Raw genomic sequence first — 25,687 nt, 5'->3', positions numbered from 1 at the left:
TCTGAGGACCATTCAAAAGTTACGCCCTTGCGAGTAAGTTGCGTAAGATGTCGAGCTAGTTGTGAGAAATTCACGATGAAGCGACGATAATACCCTGCCAGACCCAAAAAACTACGGATCTCAGCTACCGTCGTCGAACGCAACCAATTCAATACAACCTCAATCTTGTTCGGATCTATAGAAACTCCATCCCTGGATATAACTTGGCCAAGAAATACCACCCGATCCAGCCAAAATTCACACTTACTCAATTTTGCGTACAACTGATTCTCTCGAAGTGTCTGCAACACAATCCTGAGATGATACATATGTTCATTCACATCACGTGAATATAACAAGATGTCATCAATGGACATGACGATAAACTTGTACAAAAATTCCCGAAATACCCGATTCATCAGATCCATGAATACAGCCGTTGCAATAGTCAACCGAAATGACATTACTAAGAACTCATAATGCCCATACCTGGTCCTGAATGTTGTCTTGTCTATATTTTGATCTCTGACTCGCATCTGGTGAAAACCAGATCTCAAGTAAATCTTGGAGTAAACTGAAGTACCCTGTAACTGATCAAATAAATCATCTACACAAGGCAAAAGATAATTATTCTTGATGGTCACGCGATTCAACTGTCGATAGTCAATACATAATCGCATAGACCCATCCTTGTTTTTCACAAAAATAACTGGTGCTCCCCAAGGAGAAATACTCGGATGAATGTAATCCTTGTCCAAAAGATCTTGAAGCTGCTGCTTCAACTTAAGTATCTCTGACGGAGCCAGACAATAAGGTGCTTGTGATATAGGCGAAGTCTCAGGCATCAACTCTATGCCAAACTCCACCACTTTGACTGGAGGAAAACCATGAATCTCATCGGAAAATAGATCAGGAAATTCATTCACAACTGGCAAACCCTTGATACCAACACTTCTAGCGGACATATCAATAGCATAGATGAGATAGACTTTCTCGCGAGACTCTAAAGATTGACAGGGTCTCAAAGCCGATACCAAAGGAATCTTAGGTCGCGCTCCCTAACCATAAAAAAACCAACTATCATCTCCAACCGGATGAAAACAAACCAATTTCTGGTAGCAGTCCAGTAAAGCTCGGTAAGTAAAGATACCTATGCCCAAGATGCAATCAAAATCCTCCATTGCTAATACCATGAGATTCTCCATCAAAACATTCCCCTCAAACTCTAAAGAGCAACCAACCACTAGACGCTTAGCCAACATAGACTGACCCGTCGTTGTAGAAACAGAAATCACTACATCTAGGTTAATGTATTGTAACTTATGATGCTTGAAAAATCGAGCAGATATTAAGGATTGAGATGCACCTGTATCAATAAAATAAAAACAGGTATACCGCATAATAGAAATGTACCAGCGATAACCCTCTCATTCTCCTCCATTGCCTGATCATTCCTTAATGCAAACACCTGACCATAAGTACGAGGTTTCAGATTAGAACCTCCCATCTACTGTCCCTGTGGCCTCTGCTGTACTGTGGCCTGAGATCCAGAACCCGAACCAGCTCCCCTGGCCTGTGGACAATTCCTCTTCAGGTGACCAATCTCCTCGCAACGAAAACAAGCACCCAAATCTCTACCACATCTGTCAGTAGGATGATCCTTATCACAATGGTTACAAGGACCCTGACCCTTCCTTCTAAAATGCATCACTCCCCCAGATCCAAAGGAAGAATAAGAAGCAGACTTCTTGAAAGACTGAGCACAAGGACCCAAAGAACTCGCGGGTCTAGACGAGAGGAAAGACATGTTACGACGAATGCTGCCCTTTGCCTGATGACATCGACTAACTTGTCACTCATAAGTCATGTCATCGCCCACAACTACTCGATCATGGATTTTCGGATTAAGGCTCTGGAGAAACATATCGTACTTTGCCTTAGTGCTGTCAGAGATCTGGGGACAATAGGGCAACAAATCAAAGAACTTCTGCTGGTATTCATCAATCAACATCGATCCCTGCTTCAAACCCAACAATTCACTAGCTTTCGAGTGTCGGAGTGCAGAAGCAAAATATAACTTATTAAAATATGTGCAAAAGTCTGCCCAAGTAACAACTCCTCGTGCTGTGATGATAGATTCGGACGTAGATCTCCACCATTTTCTATCACGTCCTTCTAATAGAAATTTAAGAGTCTCCATCTTTTGTTCCTCAGTACAACGGAACTCCTGGAAATAGCTCTCTATATGTTCTAGCCAGTTCTCCGCATCTTCTAGAGTCTCGCATCCAACTAGTGACTTAGGACCCATCTGCGTAAATTGATGCATACTAAAATGCTTGTGATCATCACGGTGTTGCCTCTCACGATGCTGAAGATATCCCTGAGGATGTCCCTGAGCATCATCATCAGCCCATCGTCCAACACTACCATGACTACTCTAATTATCCTGACCTACCATGTACAGGACAAGAAACGATTTTCCTTGATAAAAATCTATATCCCAAGATTACTATGCATGCTCTGATACCATAAATGTAGCGACCCGCACCGTGATCACCTACTAATTAAGAACTTACGCATGCATTTAAATTAATTAAATAGTATAAAAAAATAACAGTTAGTTATACAACCATATCGAAAGTGTATAAACCCGAATGAAACAAATATTGAAAGTCTAGTTAGAACACAAACATCTCCAACTGATGCTACTTTACAGCCTAAGCTCTCCTGGAACCACCCGCCTCATCCAACCGCTAATCTTCCCCATGGAATAGGGTGTCCAGAAACAACAGTACGAAAACTTTAGCATAAAACGCTCAGCACGAGAGTATGAGTATACAAATATTATATGTGCATGAATGTAGCGACCCAACCCGGATCCACTACCTAATCAGAGTTACAGAATAACTAAGCATGCAATAATAAAATGAATACGCTGCGGAAAACTTAAAACAAACTGATCGGCAAAATACAACCGACTAAACAAATTCGATATACAACCCAATCGAATAATTAATCCTAAAGGCAAGTAAAACCTACAGCTAATTCCGCTGTCTTATCTGATCGCTTGTCTCTTCAAGCTGCTAGGCACACTACCTGCACCTACCCCGTCGAATGGGGTGTCCAAAAAACAGAAAATACTGGACGTAAGCTCTAAGGCCCAATACGCTAGTATGGGTAAACATACAGACATGATGCATGCAGGATGAAATGATCAGGTAATCTTATCTGGGATAACTGTATCCAAATTGCTCAAACTGGGGCCAAGGATATGAGTAGTACCAAACTAAGAATCAAACCACTGGGTACTTCCACTGACTCCTAACCGGACGTGGACCGTGTCTCCACATGTCATTGTCGGGTAGACCCATCGGTTAGCAGGCCCTCGATATCAACTGTCAAATAGGGCTGAGTGGCCCTAACACTGGCTCACCTCAAAAGATGTATAGACATAATATGATATGCACTAGTCGCATAAATAATCCATGCAATAACATGAAAAACAATGGCACATAAATGCAACATATAAGCAAGCATACCCGCTGGCAATCTCAATCAGTAGTTACGTACCTTACTTAAGGAAATCCTAGAAGTTCGCTCTAGATTCCAAACCTATCATCAGCTCTGCGATGCAGATACCCATGTATCATTTTTTATACTCTAAAAGTCTTAACTAAGTTATTGCATACTCCTAAATAATTTACGGAGACCAAAGCTATACCTGCTGAGGGCTAAAATCGGTGTGATATAAATCTACTGAAAAACTTACCAGATCAAGTTATAGATAGTAGACAAAAGTCCAGATGTCGAACCCTTATAGACTGAATATATGATTACCAAAATATATTTATTTTCACCTAATCTAGACCAAACAATAAAAATTGATTTGATTGAATGAATTAAAATGTAAGGCCCTGAAAATATTAAGTTATTAATTATGGAATTTGAGATTTCAATTCTATAATTTGGGAAAATATCAATTGGATAATTGATGAAAATTAGAGATTTAATTTTCGAGCTGAAAATATTTAATTTGAGAATTTACGGATTTGAGATTAAAATTCCGGGATTCTTAAATTAAAATATGGAAATATTGGAATTGGATATTTATGGAATTTAAGAATTAAATTCCGAGTTCCAAAAATGAAAGAGAATGCAATGAGATAGTGAAATCCGAGAAAGGACCAATTTGCAAATACTGAGAAGTTCAAGGACTAAAATGTGATAAGTTCGAAATTATTTAATTTTGATCCGAGATCATTTAGTTTGAAAATATTTAGAGTTTTGAATTAAATTCTTATATTTTTAAATTATTTAGGATTGAAATTGAATTAAATCGCTTGTTCGGGGACTAGTTTGCAAATAGGCCAAAGTTGAGAGACCAAAGTGCAATTTTTTTGAAAGTGGGCTTAAAAACGTGTAAGAATCATGGAAAACATCAGAGTGGTCATCCATATCAGCCAAGAAAGTCGAGAGATCAGATTTTTGAAGTAAACTTCATCTTCCAACTCCGATAACTTTTGATCCGGTTATCCGATTTCAATTCCAAAAAGAGCATTGCGATCCTTGCGATGAGAGCTTCGATTTGATGTAAGTATTATCTTGATTTATATGATTTCGAAATTCCAAATATTGGGAGAAATCAGAACTGATCTTGAATATGTGCTTAAGAGATTATATTGATTGTTATATCGCAACCGAATCGAAGAACGGATGTCGTATGAACTTGTTATGAAGTTTCAGAATTGTATTCGATTCTTTGTCTACTGATGTAGCTGGTTTTTGATGTTATATTGCTGGTATAACATGCTTATAAGTTAGATATGATGGATAGAGTTGATAGAAATGAGTTACGGTTACCGATTTTATACCGTTATGCCGTCGGTTCAAGAATTTGATCAAGTATGAGTTTATAGTATTTGAACTGAGTTAGTTAGGAGTTATTTGCTGATATATGCAGCATATTTACACTTCATATCAGATTGAATATGAATGTTCGAGTTCGGAAAGCTATATTTCGAATCGGCCAAGAATTGAGCAAAGTTTGTAACTTGTTTTGCCTTGAAGTTTGAGATGTGATTGAGCATATTTTTATGTGAGTTTGTAGCTGATATAAATAGCTTGATATGCTATATTTCAGATTTGTAAAGAAGAGATTCGGACTCGAGACTTTATCGTTTGAAAAACGAGGTCGAATAGCTCAAGGTTGAAGTTATGCTACCTTGAAGATGAGATGATGAACTTGAGCAAGTTTGATTGCTATTCTTTGATGTAGGTTGTTCAGATTTGAAGCAACTACGACTCAACGAAACGAAAGGTATAAGATGACATCGAGAGTCAGGGATTTGATACTCGAGAATGATGCTTCTTGAGTTATCCCGAACAAATCACATACTTGTTTATGTACTTGTTCTAGAGGTAGAACTTTTATTATTGTCGATCCATCACAGGTAGTGGATCTTTATTGCTTTTGATATGATATGATGTGATATTGAATTGATTCTAATGCCAAGTTCAGATGGACCTTATTTTCGAGTCTGATGAGACAACGATAGATGGATATCCATGTCAAGATCGGATACGAATCTTGATGGCACTGATTTGAGATGAATCAATTCTTGTTAGCGCGCTATATAAATCTTTTGATTTGAAGTATGATGTGAAGTCTTGATTTAGATATGCATTATATTACTCTATCTTTGAAATGAAATGGTTAGAGTTGACATGTTTATAATTTAAAGCATGTATATGTCTTTTATACTGGGAATTATATTCTCACCGGAGTTTATCCGGCTGTTGTCTTGTTTTGTATGTGTAAATGACAACAGGTGGGGCAGGAGCTAGTCTGAGACGACAAGGGTAGCTCGGGAGAGAGACTCGGGTTTTAGATGTTGTATTGCTGTCACGAACTGAGTTGGAATCAAGTATATCATGTTTATATACTTGTAGAACTTGTTGTAGAACTAGTTCTTTTGATAGCTTTTGCATCACTTGTTAATGTATAAAAGCATGACATGGTTATTAGACTTGATTTACATATGTATACATGTTTTAGACTTGAAATAACATGTATTGGATTGATGAGTTGTAGTTAAGAATGCTTGGAATCAAATTTTGACAGCAACAGAACAAGAGCAATTCTGCTGATTTTTTCGAACAGAGAATGCCCGCTCGATCGGTAAGATTTGACCGATCGAGCGAGGCCTGTTTTGGCTGGAACCCGAGACTTGAACTTTTGTGCTCGCTCGATCGGAAGGATTTGACCGATCGAGCGAGGGGTTGACGTTTAAAAAAAAAATTTGTTTTGCTCTTTTGTTTTAGTTTACTCTTTAATGATATGATTAATTGTGATTAATCGTTAATTGCCCTTAAGACGAGATTAGCAACCCGAGGTCCCCACAACAGGTGGTATCAGAGCGAGAAAATTCTGGACTAAGATAGAAGATTAGTGAGTGGGGTAGATTGAGTTTTCTTCCTTGCTTATTTATATAATAGCATGAGATGATTGAATTACATGTTGAATTACATGTTTTAATTGCTAGTACGATACATGCTTTTATATTATGAACTTATCACATGACATTGTGTTTTAGCTGAAAATTATGTTTGAATATTGAACTTGCACATGCTACCTGGATATCTGAAATGATTGGAAGCAGGTGTACTTGACTTCTGTGATTTTACATGCTTACCTGAATCTCTGAATCGAGTGGAAGCATGTGTATGCGTCTTCAAACATTAGAACTGAGTACTGATCAGAGGTAAGCTGATGAGGAGATGACTATGAAGCTGATCACAATATCAAGTTGATAACTTTGATAAATTTGCTATATGAGAAGAAAGCAAATGTGATTTTGAACTACGAAGATCACTACAATGATTAATCAGTGTAGGAGTTAGTGAAATTGAGAAATGAAATTTAACTCCTATTGATTTGTTCCGTTAGCTGAATACTCTTGCGAACAGATATGTGACGATGTCGGGCAATACATTGAATGATTATGAATTTGAAAACCGGATTAGGTGATGTATACCTTGATTATGGCATACAGATTGTGGATATTGGTCTGAGATTGACTGCAGGTTCAGCTCATGAAAATGATGGTGCATCTTCATAAATGTGAAGTATAAGCAGAAGAGCCTTTTGGCTATTGCTGTAATGAAATTGAGATGACAAAGAGACCATCCTATATCGAGGGAGCTGCTTTATCAACTTCGAGAATTTATTATGCTGGGATTGAGGTAAGATTTAGTATTTTGCTGATTAGCAATACTTGACTTGATATTGTCAGAAAACCTCGAATCTATAGCATCATGATAACTATTCGATATGGAGAATGTCAGAAATGTACAGCACTTCACGATATGGTAAGACTCTGCCAATTTTGAATGGAATTTTTATTTTTCTGAATTGATTCATTCAGGTATAAGTTGTAGGCTTTGAAATGATGTGTAACACAATCGAAGACCAAAGCGAGTAATTTACAACATTTTATTCTGAATAGGTGAATCTAACTATTCATCTTGCTCAACATTGAAATATACCCAGATAAGGCATTGAATTTATAATGTCCTTGGGATTACACTAGATCCTTGTAGCAATATGATGATGAAGATACAGATTTTGTTTAGATACTTAGCTCGAAGATGATTCGATTATGCTAAGTTGATTGCATCTTGAGAAGTGAAGTTAGTATGTGATACAAGTGAAAGCTAGTTGACATAAGTACTGAAATGTACTGAATGATGTGATATTGCTTTTATATGATGGATGTTACGATTGAGTTTTACATGGAAATGTATGAACTGAAATGACTCACTGATATATTGAATGAAATGGGAGAATGAATCTGATATGTTTCTCCTCTATTTATCAAGAAGAAAAAAATGAATTTTGATGTTCCTTGCTTAAGTAGTGACGATTGATATGAAGAGCAAAGCTGAATTCAGTTACAGTTGAGCCTTTCATTTTGATGATATTTGATGCATGCACTTCTTGATTCGCATGCTATTGGTTATTGATGAATTGCATGATCTTAATTTTTGAAGTTTCTCGCTATTCAGTATCGATTACTAAATTCTAATTCTGGACATTGAAATGAAATGAGGTGAACTTTGACTATTGAATCCTTTAATTTGAATTCTTTCTGGTAATCTGGAGTTCCTGTTGTACTATCTGAATATGCCTTAGGACGGTGTCCTAATTGATTAGTGTGTGTAGATATCTCATCGTAAAGCCACACTGTTAACCTTGATTTGTTGTGTATGAGGAATAGTACTGATATGGACTTAGATCACCGATGTGATTATTTTTCCTTGGATCGTATTCTTTGATTTATCGAACCTTAATTTGATTTTTCACCTCGAGTTTTGAAATGCAAGTGAGTTGTTCACTTAGCAACGATTGTTGTCCAGAATTTATTTGATTTGACGATTCGACTTTGATCAATGTCCTTTGATGTTGTCTGATTCTTGATTTCGAATCAATTTTCATTGGCCATTGTTATGTTGTGTTTCATCGAATTGGATATATTGAATCCATATATCGTGCTATTATTGGCTCGTAACTGACAAAGACTGATAGCATTACTCGATTTGCGTGGTTGATGAATATCAACTTGAAGTTTAAACAGCATTGATATGAGATCAAACGAGTAAAATTTGATTGAGAATACTAAATTACGATGTGAGATAAGACAATGAATCAGAATGAATGGAATTGAAGTGAATAATCTGTTGATTGTGCTCGATATTCTTGATATGGAATATCAGATTCTGAAAAAGTACCACAGATTGAATATCAATTCAAGTGTCTCCAATGTGTATGAATGATTGGGAAATCAGTACTGATGAACGAAATTGAAAGCAGATACAACAGAATTGACTTTGAAATACTTCAATTTCTAATAAATGAAGTAGACAATAAATGATCAGATGATCTATGAAACAGATTAGCAACTATCGAGTCGAAATATGAACAACTATTTGAAAGATTGTCGTTTCTCATTACTCGAATCGTTATGAGTTTGAGATTTTAAGTCGAGTATATTTTGAAAAATTTAAGAATGTGATGTATTAGATGTGATACATATATAAATAGCTAGCCGTGAAGAAGATATTGATGTTATGAGATTTCAGGAATTGATTGCAATCTATGGTCGAGATCGAGACTATAGGTTTATTTGATAGATTGTGGCACTAATTTACAGAAATTCTGAGTGTTTGGTTGAATGTGATTGCATTATACCATCCTTGACCGATGGATTGTCTGAGATGATTATCCAGAGTTTCGATGAAATGCTCATAAATTATAGTATCTGATTCGATACTATTGGATTGATTTTGCCACTTGATGATGATAATTCCTGTAACAGCTATTTGAGAGAGATATAGATAATGATTTGATTTATGAGATGAGAAGAAAATCAGAAATTCTTTGTGTTGAGATAAAATTTTTGAAGTATCATCTATCCGACCAGATATGGTTTGAGAAAAAAATACAGAATGTGAAGACTGAATTGTATAGATTACGACAGAACAGATGAGATAAAGTTGAAAAATGAATGATTTGAAAGCTGAAATAGAATGATCAGCGAGAAATGTTTGTTCTGAAGCATCGTTTTCTTTTGAAAAAGATTCCAGAACCGATCTGATAATGGATTCTCGTGAGTATTGAGACAAAAATGATAATTTCACTCATTGTTGTATATTCTATCGTGTATGAATTATTTGATACATGAGACATGTTTCTTGATTTTAATGTGTCAATTGAAGAACATCAACTACAATTTGTATCTGTGAACTGTCTTCAGATGAGGTAGATTAACCTTTGAGTTATTCTAAATAATTTCTACTGATTGTGATTAAAAAGAAACAATTCAAATGTGAAATCATTTAGTGATTACTGATGAATGAAATAAATATGATTACAGAAGTGATCAGACAATTGAAGACGAAAAGATATCAGAAAATATATTTATATCTCATAGCATTGAAATGAAGAAGGGATACTGATCTTGAAGCTGTGAGTAGGATGACAATATAGACTTGATATATGTTCTTTGCAGAACAAGATGGCAGAACAAATATGTCATCATCGAAAATGAATTACACTGTCTACGATGTTAGACAGAGTTAAGGGATTTAGTAACAGAATTGATCGTACTTTAATCTAAGACGATCAGATATGTTCTATGTTTCTAAGTGAAGGAAACAGCTGTTATGTTCTTCCTATGTATTTTAATCAGTCTAGACAGAGTCTGATAGGATTCTAAGCAATACCGAATATGTGATAGATCCTTGACTGAGCAAAATTACAAAAGAAAATAGAAACAGAATGAAAAGATAAACTAGAACGCAATTATGAAGTGATAGAAGAATTCTGAGATAGATGATTGAAGTGGGAATTACTTCAGATAATCATTCAGTTTATCAGATTTGATATTGCAAATGAATGAGATTTCGAGGACGAAATCATTTCTTAGAGGGGAGGAAATGTAAGGCCCTGAAAATATTAAGTTATTAATTATGAAATTTGAGATTTCAATTCTATAATTTGGGAAAATATCAATTGGATAATTGATGAAAATTAGAGATTTAATTTTTGAGCTGAAAATATTTAATTTGAGAATTTACGGATTTGAGATTTAAATTCCGGGATTCTTAAATTAAAATATGGAAATATTGGAATTGGATATTTATGTAATTTAAGAATTAAATTCCGATTTCCGAGAATGAAAGAGAATGCAATGAGATAGTGAAATCCGAGAAAGGACCAATTTGCAAATATTGAGAAGTTCAAGGACTAAAATGCGATAAGTCCGAAATTATTTAATTTTGATCCGAGATCATTTAATTTGAGAATATTTAGAGTTTTGAATTAAATTCTTATATTCTTAAATTATTTAGGATTGAAATTGAATTAAATCGCTTGTTCGGGGACTAGTTTGCAAATAGGCCAAAGTTGAGGGACCAAAGTGCAATTTCTTTGCAATTGGGCTTAAAAACGTGTAAGCATCATGGAAAACATCAGAGTGGTCATCTATATCAGCCAAGAAAGTTGAGAGATCAGATTTTTGAGGTAAACTTCATCTTCCAACTCCGATAACATTTGATCCGGTTATCCGATTTCAATTCCGAAAAGAGCGTTGCGATCCTTGCGACGAGAGCTTCGATTTGATGTAAGTATTATCTTGATTTATATGATTTCTAAATTCTGAATATTGGAAGAAATCAGAACTGATCTTGAATATGTTCTTAAGATATTATATTGATTGTTATATCGCAACCGAATCGAAGAACGGATGTCGTATGAACTTGTTATGAAGTTTCAGAATTGTATTCGATTCTTTGTCTACTGATGTATCTGGTTTTTGATGTTATATTGCTGGTATAACATGCTTATAAGTTAGATATGATGGATAGAGTTGATAGAAATGAGTTACGGTTACCGATTTTATACCGTTATGCCGTCGGTTCAAGAATTTGATCAAGTATGAGTTTATAGTGTTTGAACTGAGTTAGCTGCTGATATATGCAGCATATTTACACTTCATATCAGATTGAATATGAATGTTCGAGTTCGGAAAGCTATATTTCGAATCGACCAAGAATTGGGCAAAGTTTGTAACTTGTTTTGCCTTGAAGTTTGAGATGTGATTGAGCAGATTTTTATGTGAGTTTGTAGCTGATATAAATAGCTTGATATGCTATATTTCAGATTTTTAAAGAAGAGATTCGGACTCGAGACTTTATCGTTTGAAAAACGAGGTCGAATAGCTCAAGGTTGAAGTTATGCTACCTTGAAGATGAGATGATGAACTTGAGCAAGTTTGATTGCTATTCTTTGATGTAGGTTGTTCAGATTTGAAGCAACTACGACTCAACGAAACGAAAGGTATAAGATGACATCGAGAGTCAGGGATTTGATACTCGAGAATGATGCTTCTTGAGTTATCCCGAACAAATCACATACTTGTTTATGTACTTGTTCTTGAGGTAGAACTTTTATTATTGTCGATCCATCACAGGTAGTGGATCTTTATTGCTTTTGATATTATATGATGTGATATTGAATTGATTCTAATGCCAAGGTCAGATGGACCTTATTTTCGAGTCTGATGAGACAACGATAGATGGATATCCATGTCAAGATCGGATACGAATCTTGATGGCACTTATTTGAGATGAATCAATTCTTGTTAGCGCGCTATATAAATCTTTTGATTTGAAGTATGATGTGAAATCTTGATTTAGATATGCATTATATTACTCTATCTTTGAAATTAAATGGTTAGAGTTGACATTTTATATTTTAACGCATGTATATGTCTTTTATACTGGGAATTATATTATCATCGGAGTTTATCCGGCTGTTGTCTTGTTTTGTATGTGTGCATGACAATAGGTGGGGCAGGAGCTAGTCTGAGACGAAAAGGGTAGCTCGGAAGAGATTTAGCATGTGTGGACTCGGGTTTTAGATGTTGTATTGCTGTCACGAATTGAGTTAGAATCAAGTATAGAATGTTTATATACTTGTAGAACTTGTTGTATAACTAGTTCTTTTGATAGTTTTTGCATCACTTGTTAATGTATAAATTCATGACATGGTTATTAGACTTGATTTACATATGTATACATGTTTTAGACTTGAAATAACATGTATTGGATTGATAAGTTGTAGTTAAGAATTCTTGGAATCAAATTTTGACAGCAACAGAATAAGAGCAATTCTGATGATTTTTTCGAACAGAGCATGCCCACTCGATCGGTAAGATTTGACCGATCGAGCGAGGCCTGTTTTGGCACGAACTCGAGACTTGAACTTTTGTGCTCGCTCGATCGGAAGGATTTGACCGATCGAGCGAGGGGTTGAAGTTTAAAAAAAAAAATTGTTTTGCTCTTTTGTTTTAGTTTACTCTTTAATGATATGATTAATTGTGATTAATCGTTAATTTCTCTTAAGATAAGATTAGCACCCGAGGTCCCCACATAAAATAAATCTACTATTTAAATAACTCAATAGAATAAATTAAAATAAAAACGCAGCCAAGGTTTTGGAATAAACTTCAATAACGATAAATTCGATCAAGGACACACGCAGATACCAAACAAATCATGTAAACAAATGACAAATTTAGGATTCAGATTAATCTTAAATCACTGTGAATTCCAATAAATTATTTAAAAGTCTATTTCTAGAACAATTAAACTTATTCAAATATTAACGGATCAATATTTCATAATTCAAATCAAATTTGAATGCATTAGGAATTTTGAGAATTCATTTTTCACCTAAAGCCGCATACTGAAACCGAATACTATTTCTAGTTGGTTTAACCATATGTCAATTATTGGAGCGATCGAAATCAATTCCTCCTATGTCAACTTAGAATCAATTAACAAGCAAGTAAATAGTTGATGAAGTTATTCACAAGAAAAAATTTAAATCCAATAATCAATAATTTGAAGAAAAATCTAAAAATCTCAAATCAAAATCCACATGTTCTACATAAAATTATTTGGCCCAATCTCGCCGTCTTAGTTGAAAGGAACTACTCAATAATTGAAAACAATAATTCAAAAATAAATATAATAGTAAGAAGAAACTATAATGGAGTGTTCTTCAAATCTTCAAGCCTCCCAGCCGCCGCCTCCTTCTGTCTGCGTGTGATTCTCCCCTTTCTATGCGTGCAAAAATCTTCTATTTATATGGCTTTTAAAAGCCCACAAAATAAAGCCTGCAAAATAAGAGTTTTAATTTTGGAAAATTCTGATTTGCGATCTCTCGCTCGCGCGCATAAAGTTGCGCTCGAGCGAGGCATGTTCTGCCCTGATTCTTTTCCGAATTCTCCAGGCTCCCTCGAGCACATAAACATGCGCTTGAGCGAGAGATGATCTGCCTCGTCAATTCTTCACGCACAGCAGAACGTGCAGATGCGCTAGATCACACGCCTCTTCTTTTCCTCAGTCCGCGCTGATGCGCTTTCTTTCTTGCAGTTGCACCCTCTTTCTTGTTCATGTAAGCGCAGATGCGCAAACATCCCACAGAAGCGCTGTTTCTCCTAATCTTCACTCGCGCAACTGTTCACCTCCCCTTGCTTCTTCAGGCTCGCGCAGATGCGTGACCTCTTTCCGCAATTGCGCTATCTTTCTTTTCCTCTCCAATGCGCAGACTTTCTGGTTCATCGTCAAAGTAAAGATGCGATGGTTTGTGGCTTTGAAATGCAGCTGCATATTCTTCCAATTCCTAATCAAGCGCATAAGCTTCTCCCTTGCCGCATATGACCATCTTCTTTATTTCTTCTTCTCCCGCATGAGTGCCGGGTTTCCATATTTTTTTGAAAGTAAACCAAGGGGAACGACGTGAAGCTAAAATGCACGAAAAAACAAATAAAATAATATGAACGCACGAAAAATAGACATAAAAATATCACAAAATAATGCATACAAAATGCACGTATCACCTGAGTTTGTCATCAGCCCGCTGATGGCGATTGCCTCAAAACATAGGCACAGCTCTGCTACTTTCGGATTCCCAATAGGACGCCTAGAAATCCCTAGATCTGACTAGAAAGGCTAAGGACGAGAGATAAAAGAGAGGAATGAGTGAGTTGAAAGTGAGCCTCGGACCCTCTATTTATAGGCAGAGAACGTTGCATCCGATCCCGATTGTTGCACCCGTTCTAGTTAGTTGCGTCCGTTCTCACTTTGTTGCATCCGATTTCCCATCAGTTCGTAAGCAATGACGTCATCTTGCCTACATCATGGATGACATCAGCTGAAGAGAACGTTGCGTCCATTCTCCAAACGTTGCATCCGTTCTTGGTCTTCCTTTGGGCCATTTTCGATCATTCTGAGTCCATTCCCGCAGTCTTTAGACTCATCTGAAGTTCCCTTAACTTGTTTTATCTAACTTAATCCTTGTGATTAACACTTAATCACTTAATTCCGGATATGGGACACTACATTATCCCCCCCCCCCTTAAAAAGATTTTGTCCCAAAATCTAGGGAATACCTGAGAATGTATCTCAACCCCTGATTACCACATTCACGGAAAATTCTGATTCAGAAAAACTGGTCAAAATAACTTTCGACAAACTAGACTCTTGTCACAAGACCACAAGTCTGTTGGCACTGGCCGAACTATTTCAGTATCTCCAACCTGATACACCTTCCAACCTCAACTAGAATCACTAAAGATTCTTCGATCGAGCTGACACTCGTATGATCATATCTCAAAACTCGAGACATCTTGGAGCTTCTACTGATCAATAGTATCTGATTCCCATACTGAAATCAATCATATATATCTCTGATCATCTCAGATGACAGTTCCTACATATCTACTGGGCACGAATCTCGCACCATTCTAATTACGATCACGGTGGTCAAATCAAACAAAACTTCTCCGCTCATATTCATTATCCCAAGTGAATTTCATACAGTCAATTTCCAAGCTATACCTTAGCTGGTTCATGGCATCTTGAAAATCACTAACTAGAGTTGTCCATATAGTAATTCTAAAAAACTCTTGGTGAAGAATACTCATAGTTAGGAAACGCATATCCTAGCACTGTTTTGTCCACCAAAATCCAAATCGGTATCTCTCTTCAAGAGAATTCAGCTGGAATTGAGCTATATATTAACGTAACTGCTGTTCGGTCTCCATACTGGGGTAACCATAACCCTTGGAAGCACGAACAAGATTCTAGAGCAACACTGGAAACCAAAACACCATGTCTAGTCCTTATCGTAGTACTTTTCTCAGTATAACTCAACACTGTGCATTGATGAAAAACGGTCATTGTTATCCACTGGTCTGAGAAACCATCCAGACAACTCATGCTTTTCTTGTGCCAATCGCATCTCTGACGAACTACATCTTCTTGACCACAGGTTACTCACCCATGAATTTCAATCGATGAGCTAGTCAAATCTCTCTACAAGTTTCTGTTAACTTTGGAAATCCCCTGATATAATACATACCTGCAATCACCGTACACTCATCAAAACTATGGCAAGATTCCACCAAAATGCTCGACTAGGAATTTCCACAGTACACGGGCATATGGAAACATTTCCTATCCTGTCTCGAAACTCAACAGTTATTTGCACCTGGTATAACTCATCTCGGAGTCTCTGATGATACTATCATCGTTACTCACAACCTTGCAAGGTCGAAATAACTGATCTTAAAGGAGACCTATCCCAACAGATTCTACGATATCGCCAATTTGCGTCCTTGCTGAATGATTCAGCCCTAGCACTGGGTCGGAAAAGACTAAGATTCTTGACAAACACGTCACTCCTGGCACTAGTTTAAGCGACATAGTTACCAAGGTCTTCTAAGAACACGCCTAGCGTTAACACGCTTGAATAACCTTCATGACACGTCGTGTATCCGACTATTTTCTCTTGCTGGAACACAATAACCCTGACAATCAGTCCGCACTGATGTGACCCATCTTTTAGACAAGATGCATTGTCCTTCGTACTGGATTATGGTAATTGCCCTCAATCCATTCTAGCATTACATTGGCACAGAACATCAGAATTTTACTGGATGATTAGTGACAACAATCCTGCTAGACTCTGAAAACCAAGTCTCAGCTATTGTTTCACATCTCACAACGAGACAACTTATGTTCACTTGCGAAAGCCCATTAGAATCCAAAATGTTCGTCGAACCTAATCCCACCGGATAAATCAAATATTCTTACTGAATATCATAGCAAAGCATTTGGCTAACAACCTTCAAAAATGTCGTTAGCGGACAACTACTTGATCCCAATCACTTATCCTGAGTTCTTTATTGCTAATACTAAGTAATGCTGGAATCAAATCAATATCCTCTTAACAAGAAGGTACTATCCTGGAGTACCTCTAATTTCACACATTTGTTATTACTACATATGGTAACCAAGTTATCACCTAAATTTGATTTCACGAGTCAACTCGCAATCATCCTCGATTAGCAGCAATCTCAAAAGATCCGTCTCTGGAATTCCTAAATATTCTCGATATACCCGAATCGCCAACTGTTTTGAGATTGTACCAAGTGCCCATATCCTAATTGCAATGCGTCAAAATACTATCCCAAGTACTTCTCGATTACTACATCCTAATCATCAATGATTGGACTCAACTTATCGACCGCGTCGATTCATTGTGGCTTGCACTTGGCCTGTCAGTGATAATCAAATCAGGAAACCACTGATTATAAAAAACCTACATGTCTCAATCAATATCCTTGACCTAGCTGCCATGAATTCACTATTCCCAAACACAAGAATCACGTTGGTTCAATACATGCATCCCTGACAGCATCAACCAATAGATAAGAGTAGTCACTGACACTTATCTTGCGCCATTTTAGAACTACTAACCGCTACCTTGTTCACTCAAAGCGAACACCAAGGCAAACTAAACCCAAGAAATTCTCCTTGATCAATTAACCTAGATCATTTCCATCCCATGGAAAATCCTACGCTTAATCTCTGAAGACAATCAGACGATACTTCGCGCATTCACTGGTAAAAATACCACTACCTACTAGATCCATCCGTCTAACAATATTTCATAGGTCAAAACCTACCTGCTTAGCACTCACTCGTCAAGGAAATCCTTCAAGACTGGTTCTGACAACAGAAAACCCAAACCAATATCTCTGACAAAAGCCAGATGATATCAAAACCACTGATACCAAACTGGGTATCTATCCACACTGAGGTCATACCCCGTTGTGACTATTACCAAAATCCCTAGACTGAGTAGCCTTCCCACCGCCACCTTCTAAAGCGCAAAAGCTTCCAGGTACACCGGCATAGGGTCGCGCCTCCTCACGTCTACTACTGGTAATATCTCACAACTCTTGGTATTACTCGACCTGGCACCCTGATGAGAACCCATCATCACAAGGTCTCAACCTAAAGAGTTCAAACAAGCTATTGTTCTAAGGAAACAACCTAGAACAAAATCCAACGTTCTAAAGAGAGTAGTTTAGAACAATATTCCCATGCCCCTTAATGAATCACCTCATCACTGACACTACTTAGTCCACTGACTAACTAGGTCATCCTAGGAAAACACCTAGAATCTATCAACACAAGACATGCAATAATCCCAATAAATCTCTTTCATCGAACACTGATCAACTAATCACTGGATTAATCTCAAAATAATACATATATCATCGTTTCAAGTTATGTACAATTTCTTTATTACAATCCCATGTAATACAAAACCTTGAGAATTCAAATACACTGAAAATGTACAACCAAAACTTGAAATGATACAACCAGAGTCTGATAATTCATTACTTACATTAGAAATTTCTTACGACCGGGACTACTGAAACTTTTGCGGTCTCTATTTCGCTTTTCCTGATCATGAGGTAGCTATTCTATTTTCCAAGCATCGACATAATCATGGTGGTAGAGTATATTTCCTCAATCTCCCCATATCTTAAAGACATGCACGAATACCTTCGAAATGATCCGTTAACCGCAAGATCTTAATGACAATCTCTCCAACTAAGAGTGGAGAATCTTCAGAGGTTTGCCATCATGATCAGACGGCATAGACGCAAGCGTCAAGTGCATCTCAACCAATCCTCTGCCACCGACTCTAGCATCTGGTACTCGGTCCAAAGCTAGAATACACATGAGTAGAAATCTTGATAACTCGGACACGATCCTTCGCTCTTGTCCGCACTTGCTAGAATTCCAAAATCCAAATCTTTAAAAATTCTTCCTATGATGATAGTCTTCAGACAACCTAATCGCCTCATTATCATCTCTTATAAAGTCTCATCAACCCTACAAGGATAACTCAAAGTCTCAATATTATATCCCAGGTCTCTTTGCATGCGCTCTGATACCAATAAATGTAGCGACCCAACCCGAATCCACTACCTATCAGAGTTAGAGCATAATTAAGAATAATAAAATGAATACGCTGCGGAAATCTTAAATAAAAAATGGTCGACAAAATACAACCGACTAAACAAATTAGATATACAACCCAATCAAATAATTAATCCTAAAGGCAAGTAAAACCTACAGCTAATCCCGTTGTCTTCTCTGGTCGCTGGTCTCTTCAAGCTGCAGGGCGCACTACCTGCACCTGCACCTGCCTCGTCGAATGGGGTGTCCAGAAAACAGAAAACACTGGACGTGAGCTCTAAAGCCCAATACAGACATGATGCATGCAGGATGAAATTATCATGTAATCATATCTGGGATAAATGTATCCAAACTGCTTAGACTGGCACCTAGGATATGAGTAGTACCGAATAGGGAATCAAACCACTGGGTACTTCCACTCACTTATAACCGGACGTGGACCGTGTCCCCAGATGTCAGTGCCAGCTAGACCCGTCAGTCAGCAGGGCCCTTGACATCAAATGTCCAATAGGGCTGAGCGGCCCTAACACTGGCTCATCTCAAAAGATGCATAGGAACAATATGATATGCACATTGCACGCCGCATAAATAATCCATGCAATAACATGAAAAACAATGGCACATAAATGCAACATATAAACATGCATACCCGCTGGCAATCTCAGTCAGTACTTATGTACCTTACTAAAGGCAGTCCTAGAAGTTCCGCTCTAGATTCCAAGCCTATCATCAGCTTTGCGATGCAGATACCCATGCATCATTATTTATACTCTAAATTCCTTAACTAAGCTATTGCATAATCCTAAATAATTTAAGGAGACCATAGCTATAACTACGTTTGTCGTCAGCCCGCTGATGGCGATTGCCTCAAAACTTAGGCACATCTCCGCTACGACGCCGGGATTGCTCCGCTACTTCCAGATTCTCAATAGGACGCCTAAAAATCCCTATATATGACTAGAAAGGCTATGAAAGAGAGAGAAAAGAAAGGAATGAGCGTGTTGAAAGTGAGCCTTGGACCCTCTATTTATAGGCAGAGAACTTTGCATCCGATCTCGATCGTTGCGTCCGTTCTAGTTCGTTGCGTCCGTTCTCACTTCGTTGCGTTCGATGTCCCATCAGTTCGTAAGCAATGACTTCATATTGCTGATGTCACAGATGACATCATATGACCAAAATGTTGCGTCCGTTCTTGGTCACCCTTCAGGCCATTTCCGATCATTCTAAGTCCATTCCCGCAGTATTTAGACTCATCTGAAGTTTCCTTAACCTTGTTTTATCTTACTTAATCCTTGTGATTAATACTTAATCACTTAATTTCGGATACGGGTCACTAAAATGAATGCAAGTGATCTGGATACCAAGACACGAGGGTCAAGAAAAAAGCTCACAAGCCGGGCCCAAGATATATAGCACGCTGCGCCATCACATCAGGAGGTGGCTCCTATACCCAGTGGATAATGATGACCTGATACTAGTACTAGTGCCCAACCATAACGGTGACCTGACACAAGACTTATGTATCCAACCATCCACTATTTGTAGGGTGAGCGCCCTACTACAGGATATCTCAAGAATACATGATCAATAAGCTCATGGATGCAACATAATATCATTACATGTATATGCAGATAAAATCATGCCATATAATCAAATAAACCATGCAAACACATAATACACGCATAATCAGTCTGGATATCTCGAACATTACTTTTGTACCTCAGATACTAGGCAAGCTAAACCAGCTCTATGTCGAAGCCTATAGTTCGCACTATAATGCAAAATACTCATGCATCAGAATTTTATTTTAAAAGCCTTAACTAAGCTATAGCATACTCCCTATGTTATATAATGAACCAGAGCTATACCTTTGTCCGTAGTCAGCCTGCTGATGACGACTTCCTCAAAACTTGGTCACCACTCCGCTGCAACTCCGGAGCACCTTGCCTGTGAGACCTCGGTTCTAAACATCTAATATTGGATTAAACAATAATTAAGCATACAAGATCAAAGATTTAAAAGCATTAGAGAAATTTGTTTTAAAAAAAACAGTGCTCGCTCGATTGGTAAAACATTACCGATCGAGCGGGCCATCTATTCCAGGTCTCTGCCGAGACTTAACAAAGGCCCCCACTCGATCGGTAAAATCTTACCGATCGAGCGGACACAAAATGCATAACTTTCTGCCTCAGCTCAGGGGGTGCTCGCTCGATCGGTAATAATCAACCGATCGAGCGGCAGAGTTCTGCAGAAAAGAAAACGGAAATGCTCTCCTCAGCATGCAACACAATACCTCCAATCTCAATAAACAACATGCATAACTCACTCCAATCGACATGGATAATCCAATACAAGGTAGTTCTAGAGTCTTACAATAATAGAACTAGTAGAACATGCATCAATTCTAAGTTCTACAATTCCAAGCTAAATAAATACAAACGAGTTCGAATAATATGATCGACTTCTAAACCAAGCCTCACTTCTATCACTTCCAACTTGATCTAGTCATGCAGCTTCTGACTCGAACCTGCCCCACCTGTTGCCAAGTACACATACAAAACAAGACAACAGCCGGATAATCCGGTGAGAAATATATTCTCTGTAAAAGAGACAAAACATGCATATCAATTAATATATCAACTCGCGATATACAAACATCAACAATGAAATTCAAAGAGACTCTAATATGAAATGCATGACTTTAAAATCTGGGATTATCAAGTCTAGATAATCAAAAGGTAAAGGTTCTCTGCTCTTTTTGGGATCCCGAGGACAAAATATCACTAACACACCGACTCTCCCAATCGAGGTGGACGGTGCTTATTTTACTCCTCTAGAATCTGGGAATCTATAGAGATTTTTCTCGACAATTGGTTAAAATTCTGCTCACCAATGTCACTCAACTATAGTCCACAGAACATCTAACTCTTCTGGGCCTCTCTTGCCCGTAAACAAAGGTAATTGGCTCAATATGAATGAATGCAATTCATAACTCATTAAACTAAATTCAAGTAAAACAAATAACATGCAAGTATGTGATTCTTCGGAACACTCAAATCAAGTCGGATTCGAGTTATTTATTCCATTCCATTCTAATTCATCTTTTACCTCTTATTTGATTGACGTAGCCGCAATCCGGACAAGCAACAAGCACAAAAGTCTCAATCAAACATCATTAGATTCAAGTCAAAGAATAAAGTAACCTCGATACCAAACCTTGATCAATTCATCAATGATTCGAATTCTGTCAATTTTGGACTCCACGATCTGCAACTGAATAAGAAAGGAGATATAAAAGAATTCCAATGTCAATCCATCCAATTCAAACCATTCAAACTCAATTCCAACTCCTAAATCCAAAATCTCATTAATAAAAATGATTGATATTCCAAAACTCAAACAGGCGGTATAACGGCTATATTCTGTTCAAACCGGAAACACGGACAGCAGAAAGTCAATCCAATAACCCAATAACTATCTCAAAAACAACAAACACAACTCAACAAATCAAATCTCAAAATCCTCATTTTCAAATTATGCATCCAAAAATCATAACAAATCCGAACGACGCTCTATTTCAAAACTGACTGAGAATAATGGATAAGAACTACCTCAGGAACAACATACTCAAAACTCAGTAGATTCTAACAACATCCGGAAAGTGAATTATAACTGATCAAAGAAATACTTACTATAGAACGAAGCTCTCGTAGCCGGGATCGCTAATCTGCCTTCAGAAATATATTCTAACGGACGGATCGAGCAAAAACTGAAATCACAAAGATTGAAGAAAGCTTGGAGCGCCTTCAATGGAGAAAGACGGCTTTGAGGGGAAGGAAAATGAAGGAGAAAATTCAAATCCATGCTTAAATATCTGATAAAGTCCATATTTGCATTTTAGTCCCTGAAAAATCCAAAATTTGTGAAATAAACCCTGATAAAAAACAAGTCGGATCTCGAACTCTGTAATCTGCAATTATCTCAAATAAATTCAGTTAAGATAAATTTGGGGCGTTACATCGCCAACTCCCGAAACAAGCCTAGGAAGGCTGGAAACCCCTAAAATCTATCAAGAACTGAGAGAGAAAAGTGTGGAATGTGCAAGAAATCTAATTTTTTGACCCTATATTTATAGGCTTAGATCAAACGCTCTGATCCCACCAACGAACGGTCCAATCTGCACGCACCCGCCACGTGTTGCAATCTCATGACATCTGTCCCTTCAGCACATCGGATGGTCCGATCTCTGCCACGTGTTGATATAAAATTGACACCTCATTGGATATCTGGGATTGGGATTGGACGCTCCGTTCTGAGAACGGACGGTCCGATCTCTCCCGAATTAAAATTTCCAATTTCTTTAATTAAATACAATTTAATCCCTTAATCCCTTTCTTAATCATATTCAGTCAATTAATTTTGTAAAATGAGACTGGGCTACTACAGATATACTACGTGTTCTTGTGATAGAATTATGGGATTGGTACTTTAGGATGAGCTTTGGAGGGACCTTTCCAGAGAATGTAAGTGTGCATATTGGTTAAGGTTGGTATGGACGATATTCGGTGCACATATCAACCAAAAATAGTATGGACGAAAAAGAAAGAGATGGCGCGTGACAGCTTAAATCGGTATTAAATAAATTACTAACAAGAGTACTTGGTCAAGTTATGGAAAGTGGACAGAGAGTCCAGATGTCGAACCCACAAGGACTGATTTTTATGAATATCAAAATATAATTATTTAAACTTAATCTAGACAAAGCAATAAAAGAGTGATTTGATAAATTCAACTAGCACTTAAATTATGAATAAAATAAATTTAAATAAAGACGCAACAAGAAATTTGGAATGAACTTCAATATGAGAGATTCGATCAAGGACACACGCAGGTACCGAAAAAATCATGCAAACAAATGGCAGATCTAGGATCCAGATTTAATCTTAAATCACGATGAATTTTCCTATCTTGTTTAACAGTCTGGGTCTAGAATTTGTTAAACCTATTCAAGTATTGACAGATTAATTAATAATTCTAATCAACCTTGAATGCATTCTATATTTGTGATAATTCAATTTTAACCTAAAACTGCATACTGAAACAGAATACTATTTCTAGTCGGTTAACCATATGTTAGTTATTGGGGTGATCAAAATTAATTCCTAATCGGTCGACTCAGAATCAATTAACATGTAAGCAAATAATTGGCCAGATCATTAACAAGACAAAATATAAATCAAATAATCAATAATATTAATAAAAATCTGAAAATCCCTAATCAATATCCAAATATTCAACACCAATTTTTTCGGACCAATCTCAATGTTTTTGAATAAAAACAAAAAAGTAAAAGAAGAAAAAAGAAGAAACTGATGCCGAAAGCTTCAATCTTCCGTCCTAGCCGTCTCTCGCCTCCTCTGATCTCTTGTGCGATCTCCAACCCCCTCTCATGTTTGATAATATTTTTATTTATATGACTTTGGAAGCCCAAGAAATAAAGTCCCAAAAGTTGAGAGTTTTAATTTCCGAAATCTTTAATTTTTTTGATCCGCGGTCTCTCGCTCGAGCGCAAGAACTTGCGCTGGAGAGAGATGTGTTTTGCCAAATTTTTTTTTTTTTTCAAGTTTCTCCGGGCTCGCTCGAGCTGCAAGAATTTGCCGCTCGAGTGAGACATGTTCTGCCCGAGACTTATTCCTAACACAACATCGAGCACAACTGCTCAACTTCATTGGCGCAGACGCGCACTCAAGGGCGCAGATGCTTTACCTCATACGCATAAGCGCTCGTTCACGCACAGCTGCATAGATCTCTTCATTCTTTCTTTTGCGCAGATGCTCCTCTTCAAAGAAAATGCGCATGTTCATACGCAGCTCATTCTATTCACGTCATGCATGCTGCTCTTCTTGTTACAAAAATGCCAAGTTTCTGACTGTTTTTCTGTAAATAAACCAAGGAGAATGACGTGAAGATAAAATGCACGAAATAACACAAAACAAACTAGAACACATAACATATGCATGCAAAAAAAAACTCAAACACAGAACAAAATGATGCATGAAAACACAGTTATCAATTCCCCCATACTTAACTCTTACTTGCCCTCGAGCAAGACAAACAATGAAACACAATAACAAGACAAAAAAAAAAGTAAGAACAATTCATGAGAATTTACAGCTTCAAAGAAGTCACAGCCAAACATAAAAACACCTTCAAATATTTCACAATACACCATCAGTTTAACATGAACGTGTGTGCAATGTTATTCTAGTTTCATGTAACTTAGAAAGAATCCGTTTGAAGACTGCTTAGCAACCTAAGAACACATCAGTACAAGGGTCACTTGCGTGCATCTTTTCCTTCCAATTATCTCTAACAAACACACCTCACTTGCACCCGGCTTTTTAAAGCCCCAGTAAGTACCCACAAACTTAGCTATAACTATGATATGATTCGAATTTCAATCCCCTCGTCTATAGTCCGGATGGAGCAACAATCCCACTGAACACGCAAACTTAGTCTCAGACTAGGCGATTAGGATTTCAATCCCTTGCCCGAACCTTGATGAAATTGTTTGATTTTTTCAAAAAAATTAGTTTTTTAATTTTTAAATTTACGACCCCATTTATTCCGCATACTTAGCCACGAACAAGGTGATTAGGATTTCAATACCTTGTTCATAACCCGGATGGAGTTGATTTTTTTTTAAATTGTATCAATTTCATCTTTAAAAATTATTTGGTGCACCCAAGATCATAAGTGCAATTGTTAGAGGATCATTAGAATTCAAAGGACACAATTTAGA

The 25,687-nt window shown here is 37.2% G+C and overlaps 1 protein-coding gene across 1 annotated transcript; it reads right to left on the bottom strand.

Annotated features, from left to right (window-relative positions):
* Window positions 1–243: 243 nt before the first annotated feature.
* On the bottom strand, window positions 244–1,486 carry LOC140862386 (uncharacterized). Its single transcript, XM_073265408.1, has 4 exons — window positions 1,393–1,486; window positions 1,086–1,345; window positions 846–1,037; window positions 244–294 (listed from the first exon to the last, which is right to left on the bottom strand). Exons 1-4 carry the CDS (start codon window positions 1,484–1,486, stop codon window positions 244–246), a joined length of 597 nt encoding a protein of 198 aa, XP_073121509.1.
* Between the last annotated feature and the right edge of the window lie 24,201 nt (window positions 1,487–25,687).

The sequence above is a fragment of the Henckelia pumila genome, chromosome 4, assembly GCF_033568475.1.
Source record: "Henckelia pumila isolate YLH828 chromosome 4, ASM3356847v2, whole genome shotgun sequence".
Classification (NCBI taxonomy): Eukaryota; Viridiplantae; Streptophyta; class Magnoliopsida; order Lamiales; family Gesneriaceae; genus Henckelia; species Henckelia pumila.
This window is presented reverse-complemented; position numbering and strand designations above follow the sequence as displayed.